We start from the raw sequence: 25905 nt of genomic DNA, 5'->3' as shown, positions 1-25905 counted from the left end.
GGGGGAAGGGCGTTTGATTTTTAAACTAACGCGCTGTAGGCAGTTCCAGATGTGCGATGTGCTGTAACTATTGCAGCATCCCCAGAGTAACTGCTAGCTTTCCTACACGACTCTTCTGAAAGATCAGAGTCATTCGAACATCCAGTTCATATGTATAAAGCACATACATTCATTTTTAAGAAATAATTTCAAAGTCACATTTCACCCGTGAGCCCTCATCATTTGGACCTTTTCTTTCAGAGGAAGTCAATACCTAGCATTTTAGGTGGGGAAAAAAAATCTAGAAAGCGACTAGGAAAACAAACATTCCCCAGTCATAATGAACAGTCACTGACAAATCAATGAAGTGGCAAATAGGTTTGAACATTACTGCATGTGTGTTCTGGCGTCTGCAGTCTGGGTGTCCCCTTAGATTTAGCCATAGGATGTGACTTTTTAGAAGCAAATGACCTTTTTGTTTGATTTGGAGCATTATGTGATCATTTAGGCAAAATATGTGAAGTACTGTGCTGACCTTTATTTTATATTTCTGGACTGGCTGGAGCAAAACACTCCACAGAGACAGGACCTCCCAAAGTGCTCTGGGATTTTGGTGGCATTAAGTACAGTTCTGGGGAGTTTGGAAGAATGGGATTCAGTCCTTCAGGCTGAAAGGTGACCCAGAACTCAGGACATGAGCGTCCCAAGAGGCTGAAATGCTGAGAGGAGAGACCTCTTCTGTGTATGCTAATATATCAAAGAGTTCTTGGGATTATGCAGAGAAGTAAGAAATTCTCTGTCTTAAGATAAATAATTTTGAAATATTAAAAAGTGGTTAGAACTGAAATTAAAGTGAAGTAAACTCATTGGGCAAAACCTCTTATCAGATAAATCTGGCCTCTCCCACTTGGGACTTACTTGTGCCCAACAGACCAAGTGAAGATTTCCTGCAATTTACTTACCCCAGTTTTTAAAAACCAAACTGTTAAATGCATGCTATATGTAATAGCTAATTCTGGGACAGGTTTCAGACTGACTCAGGAAAACGTACATTTTCACTTGTTTCACTTAGAGGTTAGAAGTCACTCCTCTAAGAGGTCATTTCTTCTGTCCTCATTTGCATTCGCTGCAACTCCCTCACTCCCCAACAAAAGCAACAACAACAAAAAATCCCAAGCAAAAAAGCCCTTAAGCAATAAAACTGACGTCCAAGAAAAACATTTAGTTTGAAAAAGAGTTGAAAAATGTAGCCTTGGAAGAACCACTGCTTACATGGGATCGTTCAACAAATTCCTGTTGTGTGAGGTTTGGCATATACTTTCTAAAAATATAAGCATCTGGGGAAATGAGACAAAGCCCAGGTCTTGGACCAAATGAGGCACGCAGTGTGAATCTGTTAGTGATTATATCCATAATGAAATATGTGCCCAAATTTAGCAGTGCAAAATCTGATACAATACGAAAGCCCAGCAGGCACTGTCCTTACCATAATATATAGCCAACAGAGAAGGTACATATGGCGGCAAGTCCGCTGCTCCTGCTGGGATACGCATGGTGTGATGTCCTCATCTCGATCAATATAAAGGGCAGAACCGTTGTGTGCTGAAAAAGAACAGAGACCAGGTGACACAGATTCTTATCATCACCCCTCAATAGTTGCAGTATTCGCTTTGTCTTTAGTAGGAAAATGGAGACTGTAAATTCCTAGCAGAAGTGCCACAGCAGAGAGCAGTCTACGGCGCGCCTAAGAGGTAGAAAAAGACCTGGAAACATGCCGTCCGTCAACTGCTCCCTTGATTTTTCTTCCGTACCTTAATTTTTGAAATTGTATTTCATTTTTGCCTGTTACAGGAAATTATAGAAAAATGTATGGGGGAAAAATGGGTATATAAGAAAGGAATCAAAATAACCACTGTTAATATTTTGCTCTATGTCTTTTCTTCCTCTTCCTCGTTCACGTTATTCATACAGAGTTACGATCAAATTGTGTGACACAATTTTGTTTGGGATTGTAGCATGAGAATTTTTGGTATGCCTTTTAGAAATCCTCCTAAAATATCAGCCCTGACCATAGCTGCTTAAAACTCCATTTTATGGATGTACCAGTATTTATATAACCAATTCTTGTTCTTGGACATTAAGTAGGAAAAGATTTTCAACTTTTCATTTATTAAAAACGTCATGATGAATATCTTTTAGAGACACCTTTGTCTCCATGTCTGAAGGTTAAATTACTTTCTTTTTTCAAATTCATTTTTTACTTTTTTAATTGAAGTATTGATGGTTTATGATATTATATTAGCGTCAGGTGTACAACATAGTGATTTCGATTGTTTTCTTATAGTCAAAGTCTGTAAGTCTATGGAGATTTTAAGGCTGCTGATGCATAACGGCCAATTATGTATGTATCAGCAGCAGACTAGGAAATGCAGCCAAATAAGCTTCCAGAAAGGATGTACTGGTTTGTATCAGTAGTGCATGGATTTAGATACTATGTTTGAAGGTAGACTCCAAAGAAGCTGCGTGGACCATTTCCATTTGTTTTTCAAGCCCAGTGGCCACTCTAGATACTCAGCTCTGTGGGCCAGGATGGGGATAAAATGTCTCCCCACCATACGGTAAGAAGAAAAGAAAGCTGAGTATCCTTGGCATTGAAATTTGGTGGACAGATATACGGGAAAAAGAGCTTCTTAGGTAAAACTGGGTCAGGATATAGATATACCTTCCAACACTGGAGAGTTTCCCAAGGGTAAGAAGATGGCAAAACTGAGAACTGAATCATCAGCAAGTTTGGATACTATTTCGTTTCTCCTTAATGGCCATGAAAGAATCTCTGTTCTGCTCTTGCTGTAGAGTTTGCATGTTCAAGGAAAAGGCAGGAAATTAAATGTTATGATTTTCAAACTCTAATAAGTATTGTAGCAAAACGGAACCAGGTGACAGACAGGCCTTGGTGGGAAAAGACATGGTGGGGATATCAAGGTGAAAGTCTTTCTAGCAACTTATTGTTTATATTCGTAATAAAAAGAGACAGGATCTTGTAATAAACACGAAGACACTGGAAATTCTTTGCCTTAAACTTTCTCCTCTATGTAACTGTTCTGACTGCCAGTGCATTGTAATTAGACTATGTTATGCCTAGAATGTCAGGTGGGTGATTCCACAGCTGGGTAGCTTTCTATTTCCTTATCCTTTGCTTCTCTATTATTGTTTTAAAACAGTATAACTAGCTCTGAAGGGAACCACACAAAATTTACCATGTGTGTTGATACAGAGACAATATGCATTTTAAGGATGTTTTTATTGTTTTTTTTTTCCCCCATTATAATCTAGTCACCTCAGATGACATCAGCCTGGAATTTCACCAACAATTTGAGATGCCAACAATAGTTTTACAAGGGTGCATCCCTATAAAATTCAAATATATAGTTAGCAATAAGGCCAAGTCTTAGCAAATCTTAGAAAAATCCCTGCAAATCAAACTTTTGTGCTGAAGGTATTGCTGACTCTCATAGCCTGTGGGTTACAGAATGATGATATTATTTTTGACTTATTAATATTAAAAAATATCCAAGCTCTACCTTTTCCCCCATTGCTCCAAACTGAGTAAAAAAAAATCACCCATTTTCTATAAAGTTATGTAAGTTCAAATAACTAATCTGAATATTCTCGTCCAGCTACCCAGTTATCATTATGTTACCTAGTCTTCTTGTTGATGATCAGATGTCATGCCTAGAGGGGTTAAGACATACTTTGATGATGCCAGACAAAAAAACCTTTTTGAAAAATGAAAATCTTTCTAGGTCACTTCACTGGCATTATCACCACGAAAAATGAGCTACCTATTCCATTAGTGACATAGCCCAGGACAAAAGATCTTTTTGTGGCTGGCTGTACCTATGGCAGTTTGGCCAGCGGCAAATCCGATATGAGGGTAACAGCTTACCATTCAGAATTTTCAGGCACTGGAGAATGTATGTTTCCCTTTTAAAAAAACTGTAATATGAATTACGTTTACTGCTAAACATTATACAGCAACAAAAGTAAAAATTGTGCGATAATATTTATAACAAATGTAAATGTTTCCCTGCAGGTAGCTAAAATTTTATGAACTGAAGAAAAAGGTTAAAAAAAAAATCCACGAATGATCTTGCTGAATCTCTAAGTAACCTGTGGCAGCTAGTTGTGCCTCAAAGGCTGTAGCAGCAAGAGGGAGAATTATTTAAGAACCAGGGGTATAATAAATTCAGATCTAAACCACTCCCAGGCAAACTCTGCTTCAATGACTTAAGGACCAGGAAGCAAGTACTCAACTCCATTTAAGACCATCAGCTGCACAAGAATGGTTATCTTCTGTTTTGTTCACCGTGGCGTTTGTGAACTTAAAAAAAGAGCCAGGCACATAGGAGGTGCTCAATAAATATTTATGGAGATAATTTAATCTTCAAAGTAACATCTTACCGGGGAGTTACTAACTCTATTCTGCAGATGAGATAACCGAGACTTGGAAAAGGTAACGGTCTTGCCCCAATCACAGAGCTACTGTCTGGAGAGGGTTCAAGACTAGTTCTGTTTGTCTCCAAATCCCGGGCTCTGTTTTCTATATTAGAATTATGTCTTTAAAAGATATTAGAGTTAAATCATCTTTGACTCAATAACCCTGAGGGAGTGCATGACTGAAGATCACTTATGTTGTCTCTCAACAGACCAGAACTAATTTTTGGTTGAGATCAAAGTAAACAAAAAGATCTTCATATTTTACTAAATGCATTCTTTCCTGTGGCATATACATTCTGAATAATATTATATGCAGGAAGGGACCCAAAAATGCAAGGTGCCTGCAAAAGTCAAAAGTCCTAGTGCAGCTCTGTCACACGCTACCTGATTTTAAAAAAACAAAGCAAAACTGTTTTCTTAGTCAATTCACATTTTTTAAAAATAAATATATTTAAAGGAAAACTTACATGATTTATAAACTCTCATGAATGGAATATCATAACTGGAAGATAACCACAAAAACAAATACAATGAAAATCTAATTGATCTTAATAAAGGTTCGACAGATAGGTTATCCTGTTTGACTCTGAGGCTGCTCTGTGTGTGTTAAGCAGGGATGTTAATAAGTATTGGAGGCGCATTAAAGACACACTAGAATGAAACAGAGACTCTCCTAAATGGAAACAGAAGGATTGAAAGATAATTGAGAGGGAATTACCTTTTCACCAGCTGGTTCAATAATGCCAGCCCCCTGCGCCACATAAATTATCTTGCATAACATCTGAGCCACACAGTCTATCCCCTGAAACAGATTATTTATAAATGGTAGCTGTACCTTCTAACTGCTAAAATATTTCATTCAGAAACAGGTGTCCTTTTGCCAAAAAAAATGGAGAGACGGTTGAGTAGGAAGTTTAGGTATTGATAGAGGAATTTAAGGGTATTTAACAAGATTAAAGAAATGGATTTGGACTACACCAGAATGATCTGGACTTGCCATGGGGAAAAACGTTTTGATTATCTGTGATGGCATTCAGTAGCCTATAAACTAAAGGGATATTTTTGAGTAAACTTTGCTGAGGAATAAACAGAAGGGTAAAAACATATGCCGTGTGATGTACAAATTCTGGTGAGTAGGGCGGATGCAAAAGGGGGCAGCTCATGATTATCTTAGAGCTCAAGAATCTATGGTTGTAGTCAGAGTGTACGGTGCAAAGAATATTAAACGAAGACTATGTTCACCGCCATTTCTCTGGTCCTTCTTTTTTCTCCAAAATATTTTTTGAATAGAAGGGTACTGCTCCCATACCATATGAACAGAGATAAAAATCATTTCTTCCTTGGAAGCAAAACCAGCTTTTGAACATGAGGTGAGCCAGACCAGCCCCTGCCTAGCTGGATAATAAGAGACCTGGCAGCCCCATGCCCACTTATTTGCATCTGGAGGGCACAGGCAGACCTCTGGGAGTGTTCTCAGACTAATGGATGCATCAAATCGCCAGGTGAACTTATTAAAAATGAGACTGCTGTGTGGAGCTCCTGGGACGTCTGGTTTTTCGGGACATGGGGTAGTGCTCATGGTGGTCCCCACGTTGGCAGACCCCAATTCTTGCCTTCATGATTGTCAGGATATCAAGGTTTTCTTATAACCCAACACAACTTTTGGTCATAAATAAAAAGTTGAAGGTTGGCTGTGTGCATGTGTGTGTGTGTGTGTGCATGTGTCTCTGAGCACCTGCATTCTTGTAGGTACCTGGCTGCAGGCAGGGCTAGAGATATGACCAGACTTGCCTGGGAGGATGGAGTAAGGGAAAGTCCCTAGGATGTCCTAACAATTTACAGGTATATCATAAATAAAAATAAAATACGGAAAACTGCTCTGGGTAATAAGAAGTTGTACACTCCATATCGCAACGTGAATGTTTTGTTTGCTGTCCCCCTCCCCAACCACCTCTGAAGTAAAAAAGGATTAAAAAAGAAAATTTATTCTATAATAAAGCAAGAAGGAATTTCCAAGTTTGAAGAGAAAGCCTATTGTATTAGCAAAATCTGATCTAAAATGATAGAAAGGGTGACAGGAGAAAGATGAGTCAAAAAAAAAATCACGAAACACTGACTGATCCTAACCTTTGCAAAACTTCTGGGCTCTCTGAATAAGTCAGATGTTTGATGAATACAGGGAAAAGCAGGGTCAGGAGGGGCGTGCCCAGAACTGGGGTGGAGCTTCCCTGGGGGCAACGGTAAATTCAGAGTCAGTGGATGTGGGGAGGTGGTGGTGTCATTCCAAACAGCTTGAAACAAGGCAGATGAAGGTTCTAAAAATTCTAAAATTTTAATGCTGAAAACCTGACCAAATTAATTTAATCGTCTCTCGCTCCCTTCACAGTGGAGATAATTTTGTGCTCTGAATGACAGAAAACTGCCCATTTCAACCTCGGTAGGTTCCAGCCTCCAGGAGTCAAAGAGAACTTCCCTTTGAGGTGGGCCTCCCTCTCCTTAAGTGCTAGTTTTGGTGTGGTGATGCCAGTACAATAGGACATAGAATCTCCCCCCAAAACTACCAGAGCCTTTTAAATTCTGCCTTTTCTGTGTGGTCTTGGATACCTGTTCTTGCTGTCTGCCCAATCAGTCCAAGATGTGCTTACACATGCATCTTAGAATGAGGTTAGAAATGTGACCTAGGGTCAGAAACTTAGACTCAGATGGAACAAATATTTATTAAGTGCCAGTACGTTCCAGGCACTTCCAAAACACTTCATGGACTCAGTCCTAAATTTGGGACTCAGCCAGTTCTAACATTAGCCCCAACAGCTCTTAGGATATGGTTTTCATAATTAGGCCAAATAAACAAAAGAGTGCTACACATTAAACCAAGACATGCACATCTTTGCAATTAAGAGCAAATGATGCGTCATAGAAACAATTACCCTAGGACAGTGGCACCATTTTACTGGGCTATTATTTTTGCATTTAAAAAGCATTATTAATATGACTTGAGGGAAGTTAATATCTCTTGCTGGATCTACCTAATGAAGGCATCCACTAGGTGCCAAGGGTCTGTGGCATCATTAGGGTGGAGCCTTCTTTTCAGCCCAGCAGGCTGTGGGCCACCAAAAGGAATTCTTTTTGCCAAAGTGATTCCAGAAATAACTCCTGTTGTATCTTTAAACATAACAGTGACTTTAAAGTGACCTAATATTCACTTCTTCCATGAACATTTAAAGTTAACATTCGTGGTTCCCACAGAATAGCACCTCTAATAACTGCCACAGACGATCAAACGACGACAGTGTCATGAGATACATGCAGACGTGCAGACCCGTGATGGGGCAGTGGCTGGAGGGACCTGGTCTGCTCCGGCGGCTCAAGGGAAAACTTCACGCAGCAGGAGATATTTGAACTGGGTTTTTATGTGCGACTGGAGCGTCACAAACAGAAAAAAGGGTAAAGGAGGAAGTTCATTCACAAGATGAAGGAGAAGCAGCAGTGTGTACAGGCACCGCACGGACCACCGAGGGGACTGTCACACTGCAGGACACGAAGGAGCATGAAGGATTGAGTCGGGACAGGGCAGATGGGCAGGAGCAATCATTGAGGACTTTTGCTTGCACTTTGTCCTGTAAGATGCAGAGGTATCTCTTTAGGTTTTAACCCCTTCCTTGAAGTCCAAGGTATATAGCAGTAAGAGAAACACATTTGGATGTGAATAGGAGAAAGAGCTGGTGGGAGGCAGTGGGGAGATGGAGTGGAGAGAGGAGAGATTTATCACCAACAAGCTCCTCTCTCCCTCCTTCCCTCTGTCCTACTTGTTCTCGATTCTCTCCAAGACTTTCTTCCAGGTCTTCCTCAGCCTCCCATCTCCCCTTCCTCTCTGCAGCCTCCTCACCTACAATTTCCCCCTTTCTACTCTTCTCTTTCACTTTAATAAACACCATCATACTGAAACAGCACAGGGGAAAGAATAGAGAAGAAAGCTGGTCTTTATTTCTGGCAAATACATGTATTTGATAGGTAAACACGGCAGTACGACTTCTTTCATCCCCCTGTGTTTTGTGTTGCTTCCCCCATCATTAATTTATATGCAGAAATGCTGAACACACAGGAATAAGAATGGCTACCATTCACTCAGCTCCTAATACATAAGCTCAGTTTTATGCTAAACATTTTCTACTGGCATCATATTTAATTCACACAGCAAGTCAAATGAAATAGGTATTTTCACCTTCATTGTATAAACGAGGCAATGGAGGAACAGAGGGACTAATTCATCAGAGGTCACACAGAGCTAGTATAGGGAACAGTGCCATGAGCCTTAGACCTCAGATGGACCACACTCCAAACCTGTGTTTTTACTGAGTGACACACCCTGCCCCCCAAGCTCGCCTGTGTCTTCATTCATCCAGTGAATGCTTCCTGTACTGCTTCCATGTGCCACTCACGACTTCAGGTATTTAAATATGTTCCAGAGCAGAGTAGATAAAGATCCTTGCCCCAATAAACTGCTGTTCTTGGGAATGCATTTCAATTAGGCTCATACAAACATGGAGTCTCTCAGCTCAGAAAAGACCGAATTCTTTAGGGTTGCACGAGGATTATGTGAGATTCTATAGTGAAAGTGACTTGTACGGTACATGCAAAAAATGACTGAAGTTATTTTGTGAGATCTCTCACTTAAGACAAACTGCTAAATAATACTGTCTAATATCTACCGCATGCCAGTCATCTACGTGGATGAAGGTCATTTGCATCTCACAGTGATACCCTGAGGCAAACGTTAGCATCCATTCCATTTTACAGAACCTGAGGCACAGAGAATTTAAGGAGGTTGCTGGAGGTTACCAACCGGAAGGTGGTGGATGTGGGCTGAGACCTGGGCAGTTTGGCCTCTGGGTTTACCCTTTAAATGCGATGCTGTGTTGCCTCTGAAGCACTTGGGAAGACGTGAGGATGGGAGATGGTGGGAGGCAGAATGGGTGTGGGGAAGGGAAACTCTGGCTCTTAGGGCTCTGCCTGCGCTTTCTCTCACCCACCCACTCACTCATCTTGGGAGGATTCCAGGGGCCGAAGGACGGGTGGCCCTACATTCAAGTTTAAATGGAAGACCAGACTTTCTGGTCCTGTTTGGGGGGACATCCCTGGGTGCTGAGGGCCTCAGGTAGGCAGAGCGGCCGGGAGTGAGAAGCAGCCCAGGCCCCTGACACAGACAGGCGCTCTCTGAGATGCTGTTTGCGCTGGTTTCTTGTCTTTTCTTTGGCCAACTCTCCTTGAAAGCATTTGGAAAGCATTTTAGGGGGTTAGTTGGAGAGTGGGAGAGTGATGGGAGGTGGGTTAGAGGCAGAAGGCAGGGAAGGGAAGAGTCATCAAGTGTCCCTGCGATCAGTACAATATAAAACCTTCTTAGCGACCGTGACACGTGGTCAAGTTTAGGGAGCAAGCAGAGGGAAATGAAACTTGTTGCTAGGAGTGCTCTGAAATCGAAAAAGATACTTAAAAAATAAGAAACAAGGATTTCAATGTTAATCACATGCATCTCAAAAATTATTGGAGCTCCACAGAATCCACTCATCCGGGTCCTTCTTCCTCCTCCAAGTTCAGAGTATTCTTCTGATCATTTGATTCCCTTCTCTAAAACCTTCTCCCTCTTTTCAGAACAAAGTCCAGATTTCTCAGTATTGCCTTCAGAGACTCATACGATAGGACACAGCCTGCTTTTCTAGACTAATCTCCTACCGCTCTGCACTGGAACTTCACTGTTCCACCCGAAGGCCTTACAAGGCCACGCCTTTGCTCGTGCTCTTCTCTAAGACTGCAATCCCCCGGTGTCTGGGACCTACTTCTCAGTATACACTTAAGGCAGAGCCATATTCTGCTCATCAGAGAATCATCCCTCACAGATCTCTGCCCCTTCCCAGTTAGGTGGGGCCGCTGGGACGAGTTCTGGTCGATGGGTTATTATTAACAGGAGAAATGTGGATATTTGTAGGCCAATGCTGGTGTGACCATAAAGAGTATTAATATGCCACATAATGCTATAGCTAACACAAAGGAAGGGGACCTGCTGCGTCGGGAACACTTCTTTAGGGAGAAGGAATAAGCTTTACTGACCACTGGATGCTCAGTTCCCTGCTCCGTGCAGGAAACTTAACAGGGTCTCAACAAACCTTCGTTCAAGGACCACCATAGTACGTCCTTAAGTAAGTCCTATTTTTCCATTCGTTTTATTATTTAAAAATTTCTGGCAATTTAAGATGAATTAAAAAAAATAAATTCCTGGATGCAATATGTAAGTAAAAAAATACATTTATCTTGAACAGACAAAAATTATAATTTTCTATTACAGAAAGGGAGGGAACTACTTTGCCCCAAATCATATTCATCTGGGACTAAGTCACCCAACTAAAGCTGCATATTAGCAAAATATACAGAGTCATTAATTTTTTGAAGTGAGAAAATAGTAACACATTTCCATCAACTTGTATAATTCCGTCACACGCCTTCATCACAGGGCACAAACAGATTTCAGTGGTCGTGAAGAAGCTTCTTCACCGAGTCTTCAAATACAATGATTTCACATGTTTTAATTTAGCCTTGTTTATGATAAAATAAATGTTATTCTGATTGATTGGCAAACGTCTACTAGCAGCAATAAGAGCAATTATGTTTGACATGAAGCTGTTATAAAATCTATAACCCAAACCTTTAAAGGCCCAATTTGAAATGTCAAATTTGACTTATGAGAACCAGTTATAATCCTGCTTCATGCAAAAAGCATTAGGTTAATGCTGGAGCAAAGTACTGTTGCCAGGGGTGCGCTGGCATAATTAATCAGGGATATTTCAGAAAAGAATCGTCTCCAAGAGGTTATTGATTTACTGTCAGGATACGTTTTCTCTTACGGCTGCGATGGTGCACTGGAGCTGGGATGCACTGGCATGCATTTTTCAGTGACTAAGCCTTGATCTGTGCTCCTGGATTCCTGCCATCCTCACTGACATCTGCAAACACTCACATTTGACAGCCTCATGCCTGAGCCTGGTGACTTCCAAGTTGATTAGGATTAGTTCAGAGGGGTTTTGGACTAGCCTGCGTGTAATCGAAAGCAGAGAGCCGTGAGTCTCCAGAGAGTGACATGCACCCCGCCAGTGGCATCATGCTAACAGAGAATGTACATGTGCACACACACATAGAAACACACACCCATGTATACACACATCCAAGCACACATATCCATGCATAGACACGTGCAAATACACACCTATCTATGCAAACATATCCATGTACATATACCTCAGCACATGCCAATGCATCTATGCACACACACACACATGCACACACCCACACATACCTGTGCAAACACATGCACACACCCATGCACACATGCCCGTGCATACACACACGCATATGCACACTCACACCAATGTAGTAAAGGGAGGGGGAAGCTTCCGGTTTTAATCTTGAAATTTATCTCTATTATCTATGAAACTAAATTCAAGCTTTTACAGAGGTGCTATTTAACACATATAAAAGCAGCTATAACGTAGCTCTTTTTCACAAGGATTCCACGACATAAGGTAATACTGTCAGAAGGAGACTTTACAGCACAAAATATTTAAATGTTCTCCCAAAGATGATAGGGAAACGTCAAGGGAGAAAGAGGCAGTTCAGCTCACACCTCAAAATTTTTTCTCTGTAGCCTCTTAATTTGGCTTTGCAAACAGAAAAGGACCCACTTTCTACACAAGCCACTGTTGATGGTGATAGACGTATGGGTGGGCAGACAATAAGTAGTGGATAGAGGGAGGCCTCTAAGAAATGGGTAACATCTCTGTTATCCTGGGGACAGTACATCAAGTTCAATGTTCAAGTGGCATCTCCTTGCACATTCTGTGTCTCACTTGGGCTGCACTGATGATTATACGGTCGGTACTGAGTCTAGACTCTAGTCACTGCACAGGCTCTGCTCGCAGTGGAGGGGTAGAGAGAAGGCAGGGCCAGGAAGCCGTTCACCATTAGCTGGTTAAATAACTTTGAGCCCACAGGAGCCCTTCTGGACCCCAGCCTCTTCATCTGTAAGAGTCTTCAGCAGTTGCCAGTAGGGACCCTGTTCAAGTCTTGGGAATCTATGTCCATATCCCTGATGATACATTTCTGCATCCAGGGTTTATATCTGCCCTTCCTTTCTCCCTCTCTCGCTGTGTAAACTTTCAATTTAACTATAACATATATACAGGGAAGTGTACCAGTGATGTGTCCAGAGGATGAATGTTCACAAAGGGAACTTGCTCTCATAACCAGCACCCAGATCAAGAAACAGAGCACAACAAGTACCCGAGAATATCCCCCTCCTACCTCTTCTTGTCGCAACTAACCCCCTGCAAGGCGACCACTAATCTGACTTCGAGCACCACAGAGGAGCTTGTCTGATTTTGAAATTTACATAAATGCAATGATACAGTGTGTATTCTTTAGGGCCTGGCTGGTTTTTGCTCAACATGACATTTGTGGGATTCATCCCTGTTGAGGCGTGGACTTGCAGGTTTCCATTCTCATTGCTGTCACTCTACTGTGTGTCTGCAACACAATCCACTCATGCAGTCTGCTGTTAAGGCCGCTGCCACGCGTTCTAGTTTGAATCATTTAGGAAACACGCTGCCATGACAATTCTTGTGCATTCTTCTTTTGGTGAACTATGTTTGCATTTTTCTTGGGTTTATACTAAGGAGACAAATTGCAGGACATGAAATTGGGTGTTCATCTTTAACAGATAATGCCAAAGAATTTTCCATCAGCAGCAGATAAGAGTTCACTAGTTCCACATCTGTGTCAACTCTTGATATCATCTGTCTTTTTTATGTCAGTCATTCTCATGCTTGAATTTTAAATGACAGTGTTTTCTTCCTAACGTATATCACTTTTGGACCCAAGCTACCCAGACTGCCGGAAGTGTGCCAGTCAGGTTCCCCGTGGAGCAGACTCTGAGATGGGCATCAGTGCACAGAGGTTTACAAGGGAGTTTCTGAGGATCAGTGCCTGTCTGGGGAAAAGCAGGAAGTGCCACAGAGCAGAGGAAGGAGTGATGCGGTCTCAACAGAGGCCTTAGGTGACCCCACCAGGAGCTCTGAATCTAGGCTGGCCCTTCAGGGTTGCCCCAAATTGGGGTACGTGGGCCAGGTCTTGTAGACCTAGCGGGGACCGGTTATGGGATGTGGGCCTGACCTTTAGCAAGGCCACTCTGTTCAGGTGGGAGTGCATCCTGGCGAGGACTTCAGTGAGGAGCTGAGGAAGCAGTGCCCCAGCTGCTGGGGGAGCAAGTCCTTCAGTCCCCAAAGGGGACCTGCCTAGCACATCCTGGCATCATAGCGCACACCCGCCACCATCATCCCGTGGCCAACTCCAACCTATGTGTGTGAAACTCATGCAGGGAACATTCACAATCACGGGAGCCTGACAGCTCACAGTTGTACTGCGGGACTATAAATACACTGATGTCGTATGACCAACTGTCTTTAGGAGACAAGAAACTGGTCAGTATATGGTAAAACTCCTCACTACCACCTAATTTGGGGGATCTAAAGGCAGCGACTGTAATTTTATATATGGTCCTGCATGACTAATGAGCCTCCTTGACGTGTAACTGGGTTTCTTATTAACTGAGGCATAGCTGGCACTTAACGCTCTTTAAAACTTATCATCAATCTGTAGCTATTCAACAACTTATTCAGCTGAGTAAGGCTGAGTAAGGCACATGCTAGATCACTTGATTTTGGTCACTGTGAATCTGAGGCTCGAGAAACAATGCCAGTCTTACAGATGACGTAAAGCTCTTATTCCCTTGTGAGACAGCACATCTGGGCCGGCGGCGGTGGGGCGGGGGGAGTCCTGGGGGAAGATACATGCTCCATGTTCCATATCTCGATCACACAAAGGACCTTTGCTTTTATTTTTCCTTACAGCCTTATGTCTTGTTATTTGCACCTACAGGCCCATATTTTAAATGACTTTATTTGCCAAAAAGTATATTTCAAGTCCTAATCCTCCCCATTTTAATAAAAGTAATCAAAGATATAAATTTTGGCCAGCTTCGGATCAGTATGAGATCAACAGTATTAACTACACTGTGGTCATAGTTCAGCCAAATCAAAGCAATCTGACATTTTCATTAGCCTCTCCAGCCTAATCAAGAGATACATTTTTGTAAGCTTACACACAGCTTGTGGACTCTTCCCCACACCTATTTTGTTGACCCTCTAGGAGTCAGGTCCCCATTCTGCAAATTCTTAGGTAAACAGAAAAATCCCTAGGGTATGTAGTGATGAGTGGAATTTATGACTCTTCTCCAGGAACCTTTCTCATTGGTGGACCTTCAGGGCCTGTTCATCACGTTTTCATCTTCAGGTCAACCCCTTGCTCCAGCCAGCACATCTCCCTGACCCAATATTCCTCTTGCTTTGATAGTCATCAATCCAAGCGTCATGGGAGCCACTAAAGAAGGAAGCAGGATGAGGTCAGAGCTCACTTGGAGCCTTGAGAATCTTTTCAGTTTCAAGAATTGAAGAGGATGAAGGGAGAATGGATGAGAGAAAGACTGCTTAAAAGATATAAAACGAGGGACATTATGGGTTGTGTGAACTAGATGTAATGGCCAGTTCCCGGAATGCTGGGGCTTGGAATAAAGTGAGCTGAGGGATGTAAAAAGCTGTGTGCTGTGCTGCATGAGGATAGGCAGGCAGCTTATGGGTTATGAAAGCAGAACAGACTGGAAGTATAAATGGATTCAGTAAATGTTTTGGTAAATTTGTTACCAGGTCCAAGCTCATCCTACTGGCCACACAACAGGCCACTAAATCAAGAGGTGAGTTGTTGGGGCAAGGAGTAGGGACTTTATTCGGAAAGCTAGCAGATCAAGAAGATGGTGGACTAGTGTCCCAAAGAACCATCTTCCCTTAAGTTAGAATTCAGGCTTCTTTTATACTAAAAGGTGTGGGGGTAAAGCCAAATGTTTCCTGATTCTGGTCAGTTCTGGAGAGGATGTGTTAATTTCTTCTTTCCTACAGTCATTCACAAGTGGGCTTGGTCAGGATATTTCTTATGAACTAAACAAAGGTATTTTAGCTTAACACTCATTACATGGGAGGCAGGGTTTCCAGAGATGGGTCACTATTTATTATTTAAGCTTATAGGCAACCTAGCTTTAGTGATTAACTTGTAGCAAAAGCAAGAGAATACAAAGGTAAAAGAAACAGATTGAATATGGAGTCAGATTTGTTCTCTTCTATTCAAATTTGTGAGTATGATCAATGAATAAAGGATTACTAGGAAAAGCTAGGGTGCGTTAAGAAAATCAAGTGTCCTTACAGTTAAGGAAAGATAAATAAATCCTTCTCCAATGTGGCCTCAGAAGGCCCTTTCCTCTGGCCTTAACTGAGCTGGTCTGACCCTCCGCGGTGCCTGCTTCAGTCCATGGGAAATAAGATGGCACCCATCGTTGGAGCAAAGATGTTGGAATCTGTTAGACCCTTGAGAAAGAAAGGTTTTACAAGTGAAGATGAGGAACAGGGAAAGCAAGGAGAGTGAAGCAGGACCCTGGCAAGGGCTGGGGCTGCTTTCCAGAGTCATGTGCATATTCTTTGAGGCTCTGCCTGAGTTGGCCCTTGATCATATTACTGTCTTTGATCAATTCTCGACAGATCATCTCAGGTGATTTCCCTTTAATACCTGCCATGAGTGGGCCATGTCTTATCTTTATTTCCCTTTAATTCATCACCTGTGGACCATGACAGATAAGCGGGATTCTGAATCAGAGTAATAAAGAGAGATGTCACTGAATGATATTTAGATGCCCCTGGTGTCGTCAGGGCTAGAGATGAAGCAAACGAAATGCACACGGTAAGAAGCTCCAGCCTCACAGCCTTGCAGGGACAGTGGGGAAAGAACACGCACACAGGGTTTTCAGAGAGTAGCTGCTGAATACATTTCTGTGGAATGAGGGCCTGGGTGAGGATTCTGCAGAAACCCTGCGGATGCTGTAGGCATGGCCTGGTTACCTACTGTCATTTCAAGCTCACAGGGAGGATGAAGGGGTCTTTCTGGAAGGGTCTCTCTCACCAAGCTTTCTCCTCCAAGTGAGGTATATTGTGTCCAGCTCTTGCCAAATTTAAATTGCATCCATGTTAAAGAGGAAAAAAGGCTTTAGCACATTCCTTTGGGGAATGGAAACAATTTATTTTGTTTGTTTCTAATGGAGAGGGTTAGCTCCAAAATCTCACTGGGAGGTCTGAGAATCTGGGTTGAGGACTGCCAGGCAGCCAGAGGGAGAAGGAGAGAGGGATGGAGGGAGAGAGGGAGAGCGCGTCACCTAGACCTTATCAGGTGATTGAAACAGCAGGACAGCCAGTTACGAAGGCAATGCATAAAACAGAGGCCCTGGATTTAGGTCAGGAACACATATGTAGCTAAGTATTGGAAGAACCGATGTTCTTTCATGATTCTTTATTTTAGTTTTTTCTTAAAAAAATGCTTGTTTTGGTTTCAAATTCAAACCTTCCTCTGCTGCTTAGCACAACCAACTACAAAATCTTCTGGGGGGGCATGGTGGGTGGGGAAGGCGGTTTCTGTTTGTTTTTCCTCCTTGATATTCAGAAAATGAAACTGCCAGGCTTACAGACCACCTTCCTTGGGAGGAGAGAAGTGGACGGCATAGATGCAAATGACCTGGACGATGACAAGTAATGAGCTTTTGGAAAGATTCTCAGATTTCCCGACACCAACTAGATGATGAGAAACATAAGCACGATTTCTCATCTGCTGGTGTCCCCTGAAAGCTTATTTTAATAACAGAACCTATTTCCAAAGGGTAGGCTTAGTCTCCTACCAGGAATGGAGCCTTGTCATTGCAAAGCTGCAAGTGTCAGGATGCAGCCTCAAGGTTAACACGGGTGGCATAAATAACAAGGATAACGCATCCTGCTCGGCGGTCCCCAGCCTGTAGTAAGACTGCTGGCGTGTTCAGTGATATACGGGCTCTTTTTCTTTTCAGCAGAGAGAAGTATGCTTTGGGTCTTCGAGGTATTGTTTGATTGCTTTACAGAAACCAATCAATAACACACAGGTAAAGTTTTCTGCGAGGCACATAAATCCTAGCATGGGGAGACCAGCTGTTGTGCGATTCTGGATTGGTGCCAGTTTCCAACTGGGGAGTCTCAAGGAAATGATCCTGAATCCGGGGCTTTGTTTGGATTTCAATGGAACATAATCGGGCGACATCTGGTCCCCCACCTTGTGCTGGCTTGGCCACGCTTCCTCCGCTGTGGCTCTGGGCACCTCCTGCAGCGCTTCCTGTGAGTGCCAAGCGCCAGTGCCCTGCCTGTCACCAGCTGCCAATCAGTTTTTCACAGTGGGGGACAAAAAAAGAACTTGCGGCCTTGAAGATGCCTGCTGAGAACGTCTCATAAAAATGATCTTAAAATGCAATTTGGGTCCCACTGCCCCACAAGTTACTGGACACGAGACAAAAGAGAGTCACAAAATTAACTTTGGGGGTTGGAAAAGCGAGCAGAAGGGACTAGGGATAAGCAGAGGAAATCAGCAGTGTGGGCACAAGGCGATGGGGAGGGAAAGAAGGGGTGAAGGACCAAATGAATGAGGGCTAGTGATAAAGAGATTCATGGACATGCACGCACCCTCTCTAGTAAGCAGTTCCATTCAAGGGAAAAACCATTTTCACATATTAAATTAGCAAACCTTTCTTTTAAAATAAGAATATGCCTTATGTCTCAAGAATGACATGAAAAACACACACCCATGAACAACGAATACACTGCAACTACTGCTTTGGAAGCAAATTGACCCTGTTACCCAAGGGTCCCAAATCCTTTCCCAAGGACTGTAACTGAACTCTTGGGACTCACCCTAAAAAAATAATAGTCACCCCAAACAAAACAGATGAACACAAGATAAAAACAAACCCTTTCTCAGCTTAGTAAACAAAGATATTTTCCCTAATACTATTTGCAAGAGCAAAATAATAAAAAGTTATCTTCATGACCTACAATGAGGGAATGGCTTTTAAACTAAAATGTATCTACTCAATGGAATATTATGTAGCCATTAAAATATATTAAGAAAAACACTTATATTATTATATTTAGACATCGAAGGCTAATTATATTATCATACAGAGTTTAAAAATCTTGGTAAAATAATCTAAAAGGAACACATTATAATGTTAACAGTGACTTCTTTTGTGTGAAGAACCATGAGTCATCTTTGTTTCTACATTTTTTTCTATGTTTTTCAAATATTCTTTAATTTTCACATACTACTTTATTATTAAAGATAACTTCATTTACGAGTTTAAAAGAATACACAAAAGAGAATGTGGCATATGTATAAGAAAATATTAGAATACAGCATTTTCAAGAAAAAAGAAATATGAAGAAATGGGGCACAGCTTACAGTACAAGCCAAGAAGATGAAAAGGACAAATCAGCAAGTTTCAGATATCAGAAATAAGAGTGAGGAGGAGAGAGAAGCTTAAGTAAGTGATAAGGAAGGAAAAAACCATAGTAAAATGCCAGGACATAGAAAAGGAGAAGGAAAGGGTATTGAATAAAAGTTGTAGGACTGAATACTAGAACCCCTTTGCTTGGCTGAAGGACCATTTAAAAATGCTCGGTCATCGTAAGTAACATTGGGGTAAGGCCACAAGACTTTACAAACAGAAAAGTCAAAGACCATCGGGCCGAATGAAGGCACTGATCTGATTTCTCTTGCACACAGTCATGGCCAAGGGTCGTGGTGGTTCAGGTTTCAAGGGTTCAAACTGGTCCACTGGGGTCCACGTGTCCTAACAAATATTCCTTGTGGTTTTCCACTGCCAGTTGGATTAGTGTCCTCCTGTTTATCTCTGGTGTTAATTTTATGTATAATTCAGGACGGCAGAGCAGATTTGTTGGAGGAGGAATGTAAAGGGGAGAATATTAGAAAGGACTGCAATAACAAGGCATATTTTGAAAACTTCTGAAAAACTAACCACAATGTTTAGGCAGAAAAGTGTGAATTGCATGACTCATCTGTGGTCCCCCCGATGACTTTCTATCCCTGGACTGGCCCTCTGGGAGACTGTAGTGGACAAAATAATTGTTATACATCTGTCTATTCCACCTGCTAGACTGCAAACCTTTGAGAAAACAAGTCTTCAGTTCTCAGTTCTGTATGATGTATACTGGTTATCATTTTCTAATTCTGCCTAAAATCCCTTCCCTCATTCTAGAAAACCTTAAGAACCCTATTTCTTAAAATCCATGTATGACCAAATACTAAGTTAACATGATTCTTGGCAGAAGTTTCCTTCATTTGAAGGCCATGGCTTCCCAGAATTTCCTCAGTTTCTCTACTTCTGCTCCACTTTTTGTTTTGCATCTTGGAAATATGATGCAATAAAACAGGGCAGTTCTTGATTTCCAGTGGCACCATGAATGTTAGGCAGGGCTGCGAGTACATTAGACTTTCTCCCACAGTGAATCATTCTTCCTACCTCTTACTGGTGGATGGAGCCTTCAATTTCCTAGAGAAAAAAAAAAAAAAAAAGCCTTGCCAATGATGTCACCCTGTTTTAACAACATGAAGTATTTAATATTTCCTATGCTACTTGGATTATATAAACCCATTTCCTTCCCCTGGTACGGTTTAAATTTGCAAGTAGATTTAATATAGAGATGTTTTTGCTAAGCCATAGTATGAAAACACTTCCCCTTACAAATTCTTAGACTGCCTTCGGTGATTTATTTCACGGAAATGCCCGTGGCCGAGCACAGCAATTGCTGAAAGTCTTTTAGCAGCAGCACCGAGAACCTGTCATTCAATTCTCTTTTTCAACAGCAGGATGAGTTAGGCGCTCTCACTCTCTCCCATAAGTCACACGTCTTCTGAAAGACAATCAATGAGAGAAACTGACCATAAACTAACCATTTGCTTTCCCCAGAGCCCAAGGATTACCAGCCAACTTAAATTTAAGACACTAACATCAAGGAGAGAAAAGCACTTCAAGAAGTTCCTTAAATCATCATGAGGCTGGAGCTGTTTGCTTTGCTCACTGCTCTCTTGGAGGTGTCCTAAACTAGGTTTCTTTTCTTCTCATGAGGCAATGATAACCCTCAGTTAATGGGGTTTCCTCTAACTTCCCATTTGTGTGAACTCAACCTATCGTGGGGTTAGTTTGGTGGTGATTCTATTTCTCTGACGGTCTTGAGACTCAAGCATCAATAATCTTCCATGTGGAGGAAAGGTGAGGGTTACAATTTGTGTATGTTTCTTTTTAATAACTTTATCCCGCCCCCCTTTTTAATTCTGACATTTAACCAAAGCTGCTTTTGCAGGGGGAAACTTGCCTGCTTAGGTCAAGGTCACCAGTAGTCACACGCCACCCTAAAATCCAGCCTTGTGTCGGCTGCAAGATGCTAACATTGATAATATTGAAGAGCAACCGTTGTTTTCTTTCCTCCGTTTTGCTCCTCTGCACAGCATCCTTTGAGTGTGGATTATAGTAAGGGTCTCAGGTCATCTCCAGGAAACTCTCATTTTTAGTTTTTCTTCCCTTTCCATTCAAATAAAGAGCTGAAGTTAAAGAGAAAGGCATTCTTTTTGGTTTAACTTTAATGAGCAAAAGAAAGAATGAGGCCAATTGCGTGCTTCTCTATGCAAAATATATCGATCAATGAGTTGGAAGCTTTTGCAGGTGTGGAGTGAGAAACATGGTGGTTAAGGTAAGGGCTCTCAATTTAGACCTGGGTGGAATTCTAGCTTTTCACTTACTAGCTGTGTGACCTTGGGGCAGGCAGTTAACTTATTTAAGCCTCAGTTCACCTATCTCTAAAACAGGGTTAGCAGAGTAACTGTCTAATGGTGTTGTGCAGGAGTAAATCAGACAGTGTATATAAAGCATTCATCACAGTCCCTGGCATAGAGTTAAGTGCTCAATAAATGTTTGTGTTATCATCATTTAATTGTTCTAGATGTAGTCTTTCCTTGATTCTCCCTTGTGATTACAGTATCCCAAAGATTTTTGAGTGAACTTGGAATAGAGAGGACTTAACTTGCCCATACAGGTAATCTATGATCATGGGTGAATGAATGAAGGAAGGAATGCATTAAGTTTACTGGTCCCCAAAGAAAAACAGAGGATAGGAGTAAATTCCAACTATTTAATAAACGCTGAATACAGTTATGTGTATTGATCTGAAGCAGTGGGGTGGGGAGGGCTATCTTTAAGAAGTAGAGGACCCTCTCTGTCTCCATTTACCTCCTTCTCCAACACAACTCCAGCCCACATATTCTATAGAAATTGTTCAGCTGGTCTCCAGGTCACTATATCTGAATCTTATTGAGCTGAAACTTTCTGGGAGAAAAGCAGCAAGTTCAAAGCTAAATTCATCATCAGCCATTCTGCCATGTCATTGCTCTTCCAGTGTTCCCTGTCCTTTATCCAAACAAGTGCTCAAAAAAGACATTGTATACATTCCCAACTTTGGCTATGAGCATGTTAAACATGAAGAACCTTTATAATGTTCAAGTTCATGGGGGTCTAGAGCTTGGGAAAGAATCCTTAGCTAGGTGGTAGGTGAAGCCACGGTGCAGACAAGCTCACTTAGAAAAAAGGTATATATTAAGACCAGAAGAGGGCCTGAGAACGAGCCTTGAAGAATTCTGTGTTTAGTGCTGGATGGCAGAAGACGAGTCTGCAATGCATAGCAGAGGAAGTAGCCAGAGAGATAAAAGGAAAGCCAGAGCATGGAGTATTATGGAAGACAAAGGGAGGAAGATACAAGGATGGAGCATTCAATTGCATTAAACTGAGATTTCTGAGAAGGCAAAATAAGGACTGAAAATGTCTATTGTTGTTCTGGCAAATGAAAGTCAACAGAGACCTATGTAAAACCTGTGTCAGGAGTTGATGGGACAGAAGACAAAAGTTCAGTAGATCTTACCAGCCCATATTATCCAATTTATACTCTTGGTTCTAGAGTGTAAGACCTTTCCTTCACTGTTCCTCAAGTTGTTCAACTTGGCTTTTGTTCGTAATCTCCACATGTAAGGAGAGGGACCATGACTTATATTTCTGTGTCCTCATGGCCCCCAGGACAGTATTAGAACCTACCAGATAACCCAAGAAACAGAGGATGGTGTGTTGGCTAGTTAAAGTAGCAGATTAAAAAACCCCGGCTGAAAAAAAAAAATCTCAATTTAGTTTTGACCCAACCTGCATGACCTGGGGGCAAATGACATAAAACATTGCAACTTTATTTCTTTGCCGAGCCACTTAGAGCCAAAATGTTGTGAGAACCAAACCAAGCCAAGACAAAAAAAAAAAAGAAGTCAACTTAAACCAAAGCAAACCAAACCAAATAAAAATAAACAAAGCCCCCAAAGCAAGCCCAAAACGTTCTGTGAAAATATAAATGCTTAACCGTAACAGTTCAACACATACACACATGCAAAAACTTAGCATGCGTTTCCAGTGAAAACCCCAAAGACTTACAAGTGTTGCATTTGGACCAGTATCAGAGGTTTAATTTGTTTCTTAAAAGGTTTTCTCAATTCTTTGCAGAAGTTGGTGAATGAAGACTTAAAAAAAATTTTTTTTAATCTAAAAACTGGAAATATTCAAATTTTGTCTAAATAGTAAACAGCACATTTCAAACTTCATTTTATTTTAGTGATTCAGGTGTTACTGACTCCAGGAACAGAACGGATGGGACCCCAGGATCTTGGAGCGCTCCCTAAAAGCCATCAGGCATGGAGCAAGGCAGTGAGCCGCCAGCTGTCTTTGACACTGACAGTGACTTCAGCAAAAGTGACATGGGGGCTTTGAAAGGTTTCTTTCCAAAATAGCCATTCACCAGAAAGTCATAGGGTGTCTTAAATATTTAGTTTCTGTGACTCCAGCTGCATGCTTTAGGGATAAATGAGACCAAAGGTTGAAAATGTTTCAAATTCCAATAATATGATTTGGGATTCCCAGTCCCCTCCTGCCATCACTGTCCTAAAGTGAGGAAAAGAAAGTGAGCATTGTCTTAATTTTCCCATCCACTACTGACATTTTTATAAGAGGCTGCAGTCAGAGGAAATAAAAAGGTCCCAGCTAATTTTGTTCTTCTTTTTTTCTTTAAGAAAAAAAATTTGGAACATAATTTTCTTCGTTTCTTCTGATATTTTACTATATAGTGAGTGCTAATCAAAGAAAGAAAGAATCAACTAGAAACTGTTGATGGGCTGGGAATTCCACATGGAGGAGACTTTGGATTCGGGAAATGCCATATTGAGAATATGTTTTTATTTCCAGAACCCCTTTCTCACTCTATTTCAGCTGTAAGTTCCATTTCAATCTACTTGGTAGTCATGGAAGACTTTGTTTGGATTTAATGTTTCCATTAAAAAAGAAATTGAAGACCACTGGGCAAGGAAGATGTCTAAATCTATCAAAATGAAATGTACTGATGACAAATGAAAATGCAAATTTCAAGTTTAAAAAGTCAGTAGCACACATATCCAATAAAAATAGTAGCCCTAGAGATTAGCATATGACAGAACCCAAATTAGGGTGCAGACCCATAAGGGAGGGAGAGAAAGTTATGGGCAGGGGTAACTTTTGAAGTATCAGTCATACTCTATTTTCCATTTAAAATGTTCTAATTTCTTTAGGTTTTTACCATAGTGCCTATTTCCCTACACTTGTTTTCACTGCTTTCCTTTAGACATTATATAGGCATTAATAATACTGCCTATAATTAGGAAGTTCAACTTTATTTACTTATTTTTGCAGTACTGTTACTATGTCCTAAATTCATAGTTGCTTTTTAATTGCTGTTCTCTTTAACTTCCTCAGACATTGATTTGATTTATAAAACCAAACATTTTCTTAAGCACCTAGGCCACCATTTACAAAGGAAGGCACTCTAAGACTGTACAAAAATGAACAATACATCTTCATCATTTTAGTCATCTCAGCAGGATAAGAAAACGTGTTCAACTATTCTCAAATCTTTGGAAAGATTAATGATTTTGTGGCTAAACAGAATATCCCAAAATCTAGACGGGACGGAACAACAGGGTTAATAGAATCACAGAATCTTTGTGAAGGATCAGGATATAACATCCCACTAGAAAAATAATTAGGGAAGTTGGTATAAAGTAGTGTGTCCTATCTATTAGCATTCTTTGAAATTCCAATGAAAGGTGTGAACTTCTTCCCTAAAAAAATTCCACAAACGCACACACTCACATACACATTTTCATAAATGACTTATGACCTCCAATTTACCCGTGAGCATTATTGGTAACCCCGTGTTATGGATATAATTATGTTCCCCCCAAATTCATATGTTGAAGCCCCACCCCACAATGTGACTGTATTTGAAGAAGTAACAGAGGTCAAACGAGATCATAGGGTGGGGTCCTAATCCAATAGGACTGGTGTCCTAATAACAGAGGAAGGGACACCGGGGTGTGCTCACACAGAGAAAAGGCCATGTGAGGACACAGGGAGAGGTGACCATCTGCAAGCCAAGGAGGGAGGACTCAGGAGAAGCCAACCCTGCCGACACCTTGACCTCGGACTTCTAGCCTCCAGAACTGTGAGGAATCCACTTCTGTTGTTTAAGCCACCCAGCCTTAAATACCTAGTGCTATTTCGTTCTGACAGCCATGGCAAACTGATCCACCCTGTGATCCTATGAAGGACAGCGTGGTTTGATCGGTGTTGCTGACCGCAGGCCACTGCTGTTCAATACCTGCACTATTATGTGTCACACGGCAATTTAAGGAGCCATTCTGTGTCACACTGGCTGATGCCCCTTCCTGATGGTTGACCTAAGATCACATACTCAGAGCCTTCTGGAGCGGGAAGGACCTGCTTTCAACAAGCTATCACGTCTCACAAGCTATCACAACTCTAGCAGCACCTTCCTTAGAAAACAAAACAAAAACTACTTTATTAGAGCTAAAATTGTACATATCTAAGCTAATGACTTAACTAGACCCAAAAAGCACAACCAAATCAACCCATAACTAGTCCATGAGTCAACAGCTAAAAACCAGAAAAATTCTCAAGAATTTTCAGCTTCAGATTGTGTTTACAGACGAAACAAGATGTCTGGGACCTTGTCTCATGACAGAGTCTAACTGTTAATGTGCCTGGGGAAGATACCCACTCAAATGGCTTAAGTATTTTTTTATTGTTTTTTTTTTTTTGACTTTTTAAAATTGAAGTACAGTCAGTTTACCACGTGTCAATTTCTGGTTCAGTCATTCATTTATATATATATACATATGTATATACATACACACACACACATACATATATTCATTTTAATATTCTTTTTCATTACAGGTTACTACAAAATATTGAATATAGTTCCCTGTGCCATACAGAAG

The 25905-nt window shown here is 41.3% G+C and overlaps 1 protein-coding gene across 3 annotated transcripts in view; it reads right to left on the bottom strand.

The window, feature by feature from the left end:
* The window catches only part of AIG1 (androgen induced 1), a 222965-nt gene that overhangs the window by 40413 nt on the left and 156647 nt on the right, over positions 1-25905 (bottom strand). For all 3 annotated transcript variants that reach the window (XM_072965963.1, XM_006197762.3, XM_072965960.1), the window contains one exon: positions 1466-1581. In XM_072965963.1, the coding sequence (XP_072822064.1) occupies positions 1466-1581 (116 nt within the window). The remainder of the gene's footprint in view (positions 1-1465; positions 1582-25905) is intronic.

This window comes from Vicugna pacos, chromosome 8, assembly GCF_048564905.1.
Source record: "Vicugna pacos chromosome 8, VicPac4, whole genome shotgun sequence".
Classification (NCBI taxonomy): Eukaryota; Metazoa; Chordata; class Mammalia; order Artiodactyla; family Camelidae; genus Vicugna; species Vicugna pacos.
This window is presented reverse-complemented; position numbering and strand designations above follow the sequence as displayed.